The 11,897-nt window shown below is 61.5% G+C and overlaps 1 protein-coding gene across 2 annotated transcripts in view; it reads right to left on the bottom strand.

The window, feature by feature from the left end:
* The window catches only part of PTBP1 (polypyrimidine tract binding protein 1), a 15,930-nt gene that overhangs the window by 3,418 nt on the left and 615 nt on the right, over nucleotides 1–11,897 (bottom strand). The window contains exons 2-13 of one of the 2 annotated variants that reach the window (XM_017885674.1): nucleotides 10,434–10,464; nucleotides 5,868–5,940; nucleotides 5,303–5,475; nucleotides 5,074–5,220; nucleotides 4,810–4,980; nucleotides 4,577–4,687; nucleotides 4,323–4,497; nucleotides 3,942–4,019; nucleotides 2,964–3,112; nucleotides 1,612–1,645; nucleotides 1,056–1,148; nucleotides 750–966 (exon numbers count right to left, since the gene is read on the bottom strand). In XM_017885674.1, coding sequence (XP_017741163.1) covers nucleotides 750–966; nucleotides 1,056–1,148; nucleotides 1,612–1,645; nucleotides 2,964–3,112; nucleotides 3,942–4,019; nucleotides 4,323–4,497; nucleotides 4,577–4,687; nucleotides 4,810–4,980; nucleotides 5,074–5,220; nucleotides 5,303–5,475; nucleotides 5,868–5,940; nucleotides 10,434–10,464 — 1,452 coding nt within the window. The remainder of the gene's footprint in view (nucleotides 1–749; nucleotides 967–1,055; nucleotides 1,149–1,611; nucleotides 1,646–2,963; nucleotides 3,113–3,941; nucleotides 4,020–4,322; nucleotides 4,498–4,576; nucleotides 4,688–4,809; nucleotides 4,981–5,073; nucleotides 5,221–5,302; nucleotides 5,476–5,867; nucleotides 5,941–10,433; nucleotides 10,465–11,897) is intronic. The other variant, XM_017885675.1, reaches the window with a different exon arrangement.

Raw genomic sequence — 11,897 nt, 5'->3', positions numbered from 1 at the left:
TCTCCACTTAAAAAATACAAAAAATTAGCCGGGCGAGATGGCGGGCGCCTGTAGTCCCAGCTACTCGGGAGGCTGAGGCAGGAGAATGGCGTGGACCCAGGAGGCGGAGCTTGCAGTGAGCTGAGATCCGGCCACTGCACTCCAGCCTGGGCAACAGAGCGAGACTCGGTCTCAAAAAAAAAAAAAAAAAAACTGAACGTGGCCAGACACAGTGGCTCACGCCTGTAATCCCAGCATTTTGGGAGGCCGAGGCAGGCGGATCATGAGGTCAGGAGTTCGAGACCAGCCTGGCCAATATGGTGAAACCCCCATCTCTACTAAAAATAAGAAAATTAGCCGGGCGTGGTGGTGGGCACCTGTAGTCCCAGCTACTCTGGAAGCTGAGGCAGGACAATTGCTTTGAACCCAAGACGCAGAGGATGCAGTGAACCGAGATCCTTCCACTGTACTCCAGCCAAGACGACAGAGCACGACTCCGTCTCAAAAAATAAAAACAAATAAATGTGTGCATTCTACATTCTCACAGCGGAGCCTCCCCTAAGCCAAAAAACCAAACCCTTCCAAGTGTCCAACGATCCCTCCCTTGAGCATCCCCCAGCTCAAGCTTCAGGCCTTGTAGTACTTCAGGTTTGGGCTAAGAGGCGTCCGACCTGCACTCTGGAAATGGCAGAAGTTCACAGGCCGAGGCGGCAGGACAGCCACGCAGAGCCCTGGCCCGGCCCCGTGCCCGCCCCCCCGCCAGCACTCACGGGATGTTGGAGAGGTGCAGCGTGGCTGAGGGTGGGAATATGTTCTGGAAGTTCTTGGAGCCCGGCTTCTTGAAGCGGTGCAGGGGTGAGTTGCCATAGTCCTTGGTCAGGCCCTGGTCCTCCTGGCCCTCGCGGGGCAGCTGCACGTTCTGGTGCTTTGAGAGTGTGATGCGGATGGGCTTCCCGTGCAGTTTGTGCCCATTCAGGTGGCTCATGGCTGGGGATAGCAGCACCCGTGTGACCAGGCGCCCGAGAGGGAAAGCAGCCCCTGCCCCCACCGCCCCCAGGGCCGCCCCGGCCTCTTACCCAGCTGAGCCTGGTTGCCGTCTGCCATCTGCACCAGGGCGTTCTCCTTCTTATTGAACAGGATCTTCACGCGCTGCACGTCGCCGTAGACGCCTTCAAAAGCCCAGGAACAGGGCCTGAGTCGCCTGCTGCCCGCCCCGCCCATGTCCCTGTCAGCCCTGACCCCGCATCCACCCCCCCACAAGGCCCGGCTCAGCCCGGCCGGGTTTGCTTTATCGGCCACTGCGGAGCTGCGTCTCGCAGCCACAGGGCGTGCTAACAGGAGCAGCTCCGTTCAGCAAAGTCATAGCATCCAGGACAGGTAAGCTGCCAGCAGGTGGCCACGGTAGCATATGCCACCGACAGGTCTAACTCTGAAAAGCATGCAGGGCGATAAACCATGCGTACGTTATCTACGGGACCAAATAAAATACGCAAACCGAAAGCAAACCATAAAACGAGGCCGATGCCACGGAGCATCAGAGTGCCAAACCGCAAACTCATAATACGTCTCAGGGCATCAAAATCATCTCAATTAAATGAAAACAAGGTAATAAAAGTGTGAATGATAACATACCGAAAAGAATAAAGAGGCTTTGGGGTGTGACTCTCTTTAGAGACAGCAGAGCAAGGCAGCGGAGGGACAGGGGAGAGGGAGAGGTCAAGGGGGGCGAGTTGCCAATCGTCCACACGAGGAAGACAGTCCCCGCAGGCGTGCAGTGGTTCATGGATGATGAAGTTGTCAGGATGTTAATATTCAAGGGCAGGTTGGTTTCCGGAGAGCAGGGTTTGAGGGGGAATTTTTGTTTTTTATTTGTTTATGTTTTGTTTTGTTTCAAGCAACAACAGGAAGCAGAAGTACCGTGCAGTCAGTTGGCAAAGAAATTCCGGATCAGGGCAAGAAAAAAAATTGGGAAAGGGGAAGGGGAGAAAAGAAAAAAAGTAGCAAAAAAACACAGGTCAGTAAATACATAAGAAAATCAGGTAGTGTTCTATCAGTCACACTCCACACACATTCCAGTTACAGGTTTACCAAGGGGCACACGGTAAGAAAAGCACCTTCACTCACACGCCGGCAGAGACAGCACTGCTGGAGGGGCTCCCAGAAGCTGGTCCCCACCACGCCCCCCAGGAGCACGGGTGCAGCTCCGCTCCCGGCCACCTCAGCCAAGCCCTGCAGCAGCGCTGTCTCCCACGGCTGTGGCACGAGTCAGTCTCTAAAGACGATGACACAGGCGTGAAGGGAGATTGAGTCTGTTAGTGCACGGCCTCGCCGTGGGTCCCCTGGCTCAGGAGCTGGAGGGACAGCACCGGGCTCGTGGTAAGAGGCAGAGGCAGGGAGTGCGCCCTGTGCCCTGCGAGGGAGGGCCAGGGTGGACACCACCTTGAGGAAATCACAGGAGTTGCCAAGTAACAGAACAGCCTGAAATACTGATCCCAGGGAGAGCCCATCCATCAAGTTCCGTATTTTGAGCCTCTAGTTTTACCCAAGCTCTCCCTGAGGGGGATTTAACCATTCAAAGAAAGAACAGATCCACCAGCTAAGTAAGTGACAGGCTCTGGTGCCACAGGGGCCGCCCACACCCTGCCGCACTAACCCTGTGTGTCCCGGGGACCAGCAGGGCAGCGTGCTGCGGCTCTGAACTGCACACCCTGCTCAATTCCAAGTAATTTTTACATTGCCTTTGGGTAACAAAAATAATTCATTCTGCATATCATGGAAGTGAAAACGCAAACCAAGATGTGAATTCAGGAAAACAGGAAAACTCAAGCCATCTTGGGAGAGGAGGGTCTCAGCGCTGCAGCAGAGGAGCTGCTGGGGCAGAGGCGCAGACACAGCAAGGGGCGGCGCTGCTCCGGGACCCAAGACCGAGCACAACATCCCCTGCTCGCTTTTCCGGGAGGAACGGCGCGGCGAAGCCCACGTACCTCTGGGTTGAGGTTGCTGACCAGCAATACAGAATTTCCTGCCCCCGCCAGGCCCGGGATGGCGATCCGGCCTGCCGCTGCAGCTGCCGCCGCCGCCGAGGGAATAGCCAGGGGGGCCAGGGCTCCGTGGACGTTGGGAACGGAAAGGCCTGGAAAGGTAGAAGGTAAGATGAGCAGCGGCACCCCCACTCCACCGCAGAGTGGGAGAGGCCGACGCTCCCCGTCCTCATGCACCGAGGAGCCGCGCGGGAGGCGGCCCTGGCTCTGGCCCTACCCCGGGTGCCTGTGGGGTCGCCCGACCCCCGCACAGCCACCCGCTGGCTCCTGCACCAGCGCCCGCCTCTCCTCACAGCACGGGCCGTGCCGGGCTTGGACTCATCTGCATGCGCCCACAGCACAGAAAAGCTCCGGCTCCGCCAGCACAGACACGGGGCCCTCGGCAAGCAGGGCCTGTCCCGGGACCACCGCGCATGCGTGCCCATGCCTCCATGCAGACAAGGCGGCCGCGGGGCGGCACGCGCTGCTCCGTCCACGGCCAGCACTCGGGCGGCCCGGTCCCGGTCCCACAAGGGAAGCAGGAGGACGGCCACGCACACACGTCCCGCCGCCGGTCATGCTCCTCAGCCTCGGGCCACGCGCTTACCCGGCCACTCAAATTCAACTACTAGGGACACATCCCTCCAACCACTGGCGGTCCTCGCGCTCGCCCGGAGGTGCTTGAAGGGAACCAGACCACAAAGACTGTGCGGTTAGTGGCTTCTGGCTGGCGCCATCCACACGTGCGCCTCCACTGCCCTGTCCTACCACTGCCCTGGCCAAGCCTGCTCTGTGGACGTGGCGTCCCCTCTCCCGGGAAGGGCCCCTGACCTGGCACTCGAGTGCCCAGTCCGCCCAGGCTGCCGCCGTGGCTGCGGAGCTGCCTGGGAAGGTGGTGTGGGCATGCAGTCGCCGGGGAACCAAGACCAAGCGTTTGAATACCTGCAGCTTGAGGAATGGCAAAGGTGGGAGGGAAACCAGCTCCTGCATACGGAGAGGCTGAGATTATACCAGGTGCACCTAGAAATAAATGAGACACTAATCATCGCACCCACAACCTCCACCGCGAGCGGGCGCTGTGCTATGGGATGGGCCCCAACCCGGCTGGCGGGCGGCCCCAGCAGAGCCTTCGCGGGCAGATCCGCTGCTCTAGGGGGGCCGTGGTCCCGACGTAGGCGGCACTGGACTGTGCTGTGCTGGCCGTGCAGAGAGCAGCAGGTGCATCACCCTGGTGCAGGGCCGGGCCCGTGCCGCTGGGGTTCCGGACTGAGCGGCCCTCACAGACCACGCTGCACACTGGCGCCACGTCGGGCAGCCTCTTACCGAAGGCCGCGGCCATGGTCTGGTCCAGCGAGGGCTGGCTGTCCCCGGAGGGCAGGTCTGGGCGCGTGTAGTCACGGCTCTTGTCATTGTTGTACTTGACGTTGAGGCTGGTGAGCTTGGAAAAGTCGATGCGCAGCGTGCAGCAGGCATTGTAGATGTTCTGCCCGTCCAGCGACTGAGGGGAGAGGCAGCGTGAGATGCGGCCAGGCCAGGGCCAGGGCCAGGGCGGGCGCCATCCTGGGAGCCCCACTCACCAGCTTGGCGTGCTGGGCGCTCACGGGGTCCGCGTACTGCAGCAGGGCCTGGAACTGGTTGTTCTTGGTGAAGGTGATTATCTTCAACACTGTGCCGAACTTGGAAAAAATCTGCAGGTCCCAGGCCACAGCATGAGCTTCTGCCCGGCGCCCACCAGCCCTGCCAGACCCCTCCCGTGCAACAGCAGCCTGACCGAGCCCGTGCGGCCCTGGCGGTGATGGGACCACCTCACCTGGTGCAGCACATCCAGGGTCACGGGGTAGAAGAGGTTCTCCACGATGATCCTGAGCACGGGGCTCTGCCCAGCCATCGCCATTCCTGCGTCCACAGCCGCCGCCGAGGCAGCCAAGGCCAGGTTCCCCGACTGGACAGAGTTCACAGCCTGCAGGGCCGCCTGGGCCCGCTGTGGGAGGCATCGCTGTGAGTCCCTGTCCCCTGAGGCCAGGCCCACCCCTGAGGTCCCCGGGCTGCTGGGGTCCGCTGCAGGGCCACGCACCGCCTGGTTGGGAGAGCTGTCGGTCTTCAACTCCTTGTGGTTGGAGAACTGGATGTAGATGGGCTGGCCGCGCAGCACGGGCGTCACCGAGGTGTAGTAGTTCACCATGGTGTTGGCAGCCTCCTCCGTGTTCATCTCGATGAAGGCCTGCGGGGGAGGCAGTGAGCGCGGGGCCCTCCTCCTCCCCGCCTGCGTGGTGCAAGTGCCCCGAGAAGCGCGGCTCAGATACCTGGTTTTTCCCCTTCAGCATCAGGAGGTTGGTGACCTTCCCAAAGGGCAGCCCCAGGGAGATGACCTCTCCTTCTGTGACGTCCATAGGGAGCTTCCGGATGTGGATCACTCTGGAGGGGACGCCGGCGCTTCTGCTGTCACCTTTGAACTTTTTGCTGTCATTTCCATTTGCTGAAAAGGGGGTGCCGTGAGAAGCAGGCATCAACTCGGAGGAGCCCACAGAGCCAGGTCCCTGCTCTCCTCCTAGAGCCTGCCTGCCACGGAGACCAGCCCTGAGCCCCAGGAGGATGCACGTGAACCAGCGGCACGAGGCCAAGGCCTGCACGGTCGGGACCCCTGCTCCTGACAGCTGCTGACAACCCACCCACAGGTCCAAGTGCCGGCCTGGACCACATCCAGCACCTCCCCAGGAATTCTCTGTAGCAAGAACTTGGACCTGGACCTGCAGCGTGGACCATGGGCCCTGCCGTTTGAGATGAAAGGTGGAGTCCCAGAGCAAGAAGAAAGGTTGTTCCAGGGAAAGACACCCCCAGGCCTTGCCCTGGGCTAAGTCCAGGCCTTACCTGCCGAGTTGCTGCTGCTCATGATAAACGGTCCGTTAGTGACACAAGTAGAGAAAAGCTCGTCAGATCCCCGCTGCAAGAGAAGGGACAACGCTGAGCTGCACTTCCCGCCAGGCCAGAGCCTCCCTTCCCCACCGGCCCGCCCCGCTCCCACTCGGGCTGCCTGGGGGTCCCAGACCCCCAACCCACACCCACACTTCCACGGCAGGGCAGCCCGAGCACAGACCCAGGCCTGTCTCCAGAAACACCCCCAGCCCATGGACGCGCACAGCACCCCACAGTTCCACAATCAAGACACTGCTCCTAGGCCGGGCGCGGTGGCTCAAGCCTGTAATCCCAGCACTTTGGGAGGCCGAGACGGGCGGATCACGAGGTCAGGAGATCGAGACCATCCTGGCTAACACGGTGAAACCCTGTCTCTACTAAAAAATACAAAAAACTAGCCAGGCGAGGTGGCGGGCGCCTGTAGTCCCAGCTACTCGGGAGGCTGAGGCAGGAGAATGGCGTAAACCCGGGAGGCGGAGCTTGCAGTGAGCTGAGATCTGGTCACTGCACTCCAGCCCGGGCGACAGAGCGAGACTCTGTCTCAAAAAAAAAAAAAGAGACACTGCTCCTTTTTCCAAACTCGGGAAGCCCTAGGGTACTCAGCCAGTGTGGCGCTGGGAGGTCTCAGCTACAGAGGGCACCGCGTATACTATCTCCACAGCCAACTCTGCTGTGGATGTGGCCTCACTGGGCTGCCGGCCGCCCTGGGCGCAGGCCTGGGCCTCAGCCACCAGCCAGCAGGGCAGGCGACCCACTCCATGGAGCCAGCCTCCCTAGCAGCACAAGGCAGGGCCCAGGCAGCTGACCTCACTTCTGGTGGCCTCGCAGGAGAACCAAACTACAGCACCGCCTCGCTCGCTCCCGCAGAGGCCCCTCCCCTCCTGTCTTCCAGCCCCGTAAAGGAAACCCGACCTCCGCCTCTGCACACTGGAGACTGAGGACGAGCCCTGGCCTCCCTGCGCAGTGACCTGGTGGTGCTGTGGCCGTGCCTGGGCCAGGGGAGCTCTACAGCGGCCCCATCATTTCTGACCTGTCCATTTTCTCTCCGGAAACGATCTATTCACTCGTTATTTCTATGTAACTGAATCAACTTCTAGGAAGAATTACACTAGACTGATCCCAGGCTCAGAACAGCAGACGCCCCCCCCCGCAACGCAAGGATTGAAGACACACGTTTATTCAAAGAGTGAAATTGGAGGAGACGTTGGTTACGGCCCTTAGTTACACAGAAAACAAAGCTCAGGTCTGAGGACCTTGGAGCACAGGCGCTTGGTCTGCAAAGCCGGACTCTGCAGGCACCCAGCGCAGCGCCCAGGCCCGCAGGACAGAGCCATCCCAGGGAACAAAGAAGGAGCTTCCATCTCCCATATCAGGAGTGAGGCCAAGAGCCTGCCCCCACCTACTGAGGGGCCCAGGGCCATCGCATCAGAAGGAACTAGTGGATGTCACGCCCTGTCCCCCCTCAGACAGCCCCCTCCATGCGCCCCCATGCCCGGTCAAAGAGCCCCCACCCATGCTGGCCTCCCCGAGCCTGCACTTGGATGGTCTTCCCTTAAGGCCGCCTCCCCTCCACCCACGTTCAGCTCCACTCCTGCCCTGACCCCATCCGGGGCCCTCTGCTGGTCCCTCTGCTGGCCCTGGCTATAGAGCTTCCAGGAAGGAAGGAAGGACGGAAGGACGGAAGGAAGGAAGGAAGGAAGGAAGGGAGGAAGGGAGGGAAGGCGGGAAGGTGGGCAGGCGGGCAGGCAGGCCTCCAAAGCTTCCCCACATGAGACTCCAGCACCTGCCCCAGGACAGGGAACAGGGCTGCCCCTGCCAATGCGACTTCTAACTGCAGCCTTGAGCCCCCAGGCCAACCCCGCAAGCACCCAGGGCGTCACCAAACAAGCAGTCGAGAAGCCCCGAGGGCTAGAACCAGGAATCGCTCAGGCTCCACAGGCCCGGCGCCCACCCAAATGCCACCTGTCAGTCCCCAAGACTTTAGGATCAAAGAATGAACTGAAGTGTCCACCGTTAGGGAGGCCGAGGTTCCGGCCGGACGCAAATGAAGCCAAATGCTGAAAACAGACTCTCGAGTCCTCTTTCTACTTCCAGAGTCCAGGGCCCTCTGTGAGCACAGGGCGGGGCTGCACAGGCCCAGGGCAAACAGTCAGCAGCCCCAGGTGGAAACCACGCGATCGGAAAACACAGGAGTGCCAGGACGGGAGGATGGGAGGCAAGGTGCACCTGAGACGCAGAGACACAGAGTCTCCAGCCTCCGTTCCCCGTCCCCCGTCCCCGTCCCCACAGGAAGTCGTTTCCTGTCTCCTCTCCCCTACAGCTCAGAGGCTGGGGAGCCCAGAAGCCGACCATCTAGGACACCAGGGCTGGTGCTCCCCCGAGCTGGACAGCGGCCAGGCGCCCATGCGGCTCCCATGTGCTAGCTGCACAAACCTTAAAAAGGGCATCTTGGACCCTGTCTTTGACTGGAGTGGTGGGCGGGGCCGTTTCCTCTGAGCAGTCTCCTTGGCCGCCTGCCTGAAGCCCTAATCTCATTCCCATGGGCAAGTGGCCTGGCATGCCCGCAACCGTCTGTGGCAGCAAACCCCACGCCTGCCCGGGCGGCACAGGCCAGCTTGGCTCAGCTCAGCAGCGCCCCAGTAGAACGAAAGGGACACCTGGAGGCTCTGAGGCTCCACAGGGCAGCAACCAGGAGACACAAGCTGGGACAGGCGCCTCCACTTCCTTCATAGCAGCCGCCAGACACCCCAGGAGGGTCCCTTCAAGGCACCTGTCCTGCAGCACAGGGACTGACAGGAAACGCCCCAGGACCTCCCAGTGTGCAGCATGGGTCCCAAGCGTCTTCAACCCCACACTGAACAGGAGTTGCTCTGTCCGGGGCTAAAGGACAGCGTGGCCAGGTGTGGGCCCAGGTCAGCTGAGGGTTCCCTGGCGCTGGAGGGCGATCACCGGGGTCAGGGTACTGCCCCGTCCTCCTACCAGGGCCTGCACCCAGCAGGGACCCTGACACCGCCCCGTGGCAAAATCCCTCCCTGCACCAGAGCCCGCAGGCTTCCATCCTGTCCTGGCTCAGCTTCAATGTCCCGGCCATCGAGCCCCCTAGAACTCCAGAGGAGGGCTGCAGGACCCCCCGATGGAAGCTGAGGGCCACTCCAGCTGGAATGCAACCTCACAAAAGCAAGGAAAAGAGAACTGCCTGCAAGCCAGACACATGGAGGGATTGCTGCAAATGCTTCAGATGAAAGTCCCTCTCCCTCCTCCCACACTGAACAAACAGGTTTTATCTCCAGGAAGATGGGGCAGGCAGCCTGTAAAGACAGCAGTCCACTTGGGAAAAACCGAAACCCGGCCCAGGCACCACCGCAGACTGACCAGAAACCAGAGGGCTCAGGCTGCCACCGCTGTGGGCTCACCCTGCAGGAGGCTCTCGGGGGACAAGCCCTGAAGTCGGGAGCCCCTCAACCCACAATGACCAGCACAATCATTAACCAACCACCCCAGCTAAGCGAGGACCACAGCTCCCTCGGAATCACTGGCCTCCCCAGGACCGTATTCTCCAGGTTCTCACCCCCTTTCCTCACACTTGCTTAGCCCCGGCCTCACCCTCCACGGGGAAGCAGTGCCCCTGCCTTCCAGTCCTGGCTACAAGATTCACAGACACGTGAGATCTGGCACATTCGTTTTTCTCTTGCCCCAAACGCCATCTTTGACAGTTTACTGTTGTTCTGACCAGATGCCATCAAAAGACAATGTCAGCCGGGTCTAGTGGCTCACAACTGTAATCCCAGCACTCTGGGAGGCTAAGGGGAGTGGATCATCTGAGGTCAGGAGTTCCAGACCAGCCTGGCCAACAATGATGAAACTCCACGTTTATTTAAAAAATATACATATATACAAAAATTAGCCGGGCATGGTGGTGGGCACCTGGAATCCTGGCTACTCAGGAGGCAGAGGCAGGAGAATCGCTTGAACCCAGGAGGTGGAGAGTGTGGTGAGCCGAGATCGCACCACTGCACTCCTGCCTGGTGACAAAGCAAGACTCCGTCCCCCCAAAAAAAACAACTCAATGTCAAAAGCAACCGGTAAATGCCCATCCCAGCCACTCACACACACTGGGTCTGTCCAGGTCCCTCCACAGCCAGGTGGCTCTTTTCTTATCCAAACCAAGAGTCTCCCCGGCAGCTACAGCAGGAGGTATCCCGCTTAGCTTAACGGCCTCTTCCCTCTTACCGCCTCAGGGACTGGAGGTTCCAAACGCAGGTATGGGGCACGCAGAGCCCTCGCTGCTGAGAGCAAGAACTGAACAGCGGCTCAGATTCCAGACCTGAGGGGCGGCCAGCAAACCCAAGCCCCCTGGGGCTCAAACCCTACCACCCAACTCCAGATTCCAGACCAAGCGTAGTGTGCCCCTTAGGAAGAGAAAGGCGCTCTCCAGCCAACGCAGCAGCGCTGGGGGGCGGCCCCCGGGGTCAGCACAAGGTCAGAGGAGCGTCACGGAGAAGCAAAGTGAGAAGTGCCTACCTTTGTACCAACGGCTATATCTGGGACAATGCTGTAGAGAGAGAGAAAGGAGACAATGTTAGCCCGGTGGCCGCTCAGCAACAGGCGCGCCCGGCTGTCCCGGGGCCAGGAGAGCCCGCAGGTCCCTGCAGCCGCCACCTCCGCGGGGCTCCCTCCGGCTGCGCGAGGCCCCGCTAGAGAAAGCTCAGAAGGGCAGGGAAGTGAGCCGTCCACTTGACTGCAACTTGAAAAGGGGCCACCATTGTCCTGTGGCGCCCCTCCCTCCCAGCAGGACCCTAGGCCCCACCTCTGGACCAGGCTCCACAAGTCCCCAAAGACACACCCCTCGGAAGCCCCGAGGATGCTAGATGCCGCTGAGAGGGTTCAGGGGCTGCTGTGTGCTTCCCAAAGTTGGAAACGCCTGAGAAAGGCTGCAGCCGGCAAACTCACAGGCCTGGGCCAGAGCTTCCGCCCGGAGGGGGGTGGCCCCCCAAGAGGGTGACTCTCATCAGAGTGGAGCCCCATCCACCGAGGGCGGGTGGCGGCCGTGGAAACCGTCAATAAAAATAAAAATTAACAGACCGACCAGAACACAGCCTCAGTTACTGATCAACCCGAGCCCTGCCCGACCAGACTCTCCCTCCTCGGGACACCTCGGGGGAAGCTGGGAAGAAAGCTGGGCTGCCCGAGGCCCTCCCTTCAGCCCCGGCCAGCTCCCGACCCAACAGGGAGCTCCCTACGGCGGCTACGGGGCCACTGCAACTCCCGGCGAGGGCCTGAGTGACTCGGAGCGCGCGTCGGAAGGGCAGTCTCCGGGAGGCGAGTGCGCGGCCCCAAGCCCGCGGCGCCGGGACTGGGAGCGCGGAGCCCCCGTCCCGCCGTCTGCAGGACCCACCTGCCCTGACGCATGCTAAGGGCTCAGACCCACTCTAGGGCTGCGCCTCTTCGCTATGACTCCACGGACTGCACGGACCACGTCCGAACAGACTTTTAAAAGTAACTGGGCCCAAGAAAAACTTCTCAGGAAGACGGAAAGAATGCGAAGCATCTCCAGCCTCTCCCGCTTCCTATTCCCAGGGAGGGCCTCGCGCAGGAAGCGCTCGGCGGGACACGGCCTTCCTGGAGGGGCTCCCACCCCTCCCGGGGAAGCCCGCCCCGCAAAGCCGCCCGGAAAGGCTGCTGCGGCCAGAGAGCCGGGAAGGCCCCTCCCCATGACGGCGCCCGCGGGGGTCCCTGGAGAGGACTCTCCGACCCCGGGGCGGAGGACAGACCCCCGGGGCGGCCGCCTTTCTCCTGAGATCACCGAAACCCTTGGCCACGGCCAAGGGCTACGGCCCGGGTAGCACGGGGAGCAGGGCGGGGAGCGGAGAGCCTCCAGCCCGCGGAGGCCGGCGAGGCCCCGGCGCCGGCTTTCCCTCCCGGCGGCCGCCCCAGCCCCGCCTGCGCTTCCGGGGCTGCGCCGGGGGCAGAGTCCGAGCGGCGGGA

This window comes from Rhinopithecus bieti, unplaced genomic scaffold (assembly GCF_001698545.2).
Source record: "Rhinopithecus bieti isolate Rb0 unplaced genomic scaffold, ASM169854v2 scaffold_15283, whole genome shotgun sequence".
Taxonomy (NCBI): Eukaryota; Metazoa; Chordata; class Mammalia; order Primates; family Cercopithecidae; genus Rhinopithecus; species Rhinopithecus bieti.
This window is presented reverse-complemented; position numbering and strand designations above follow the sequence as displayed.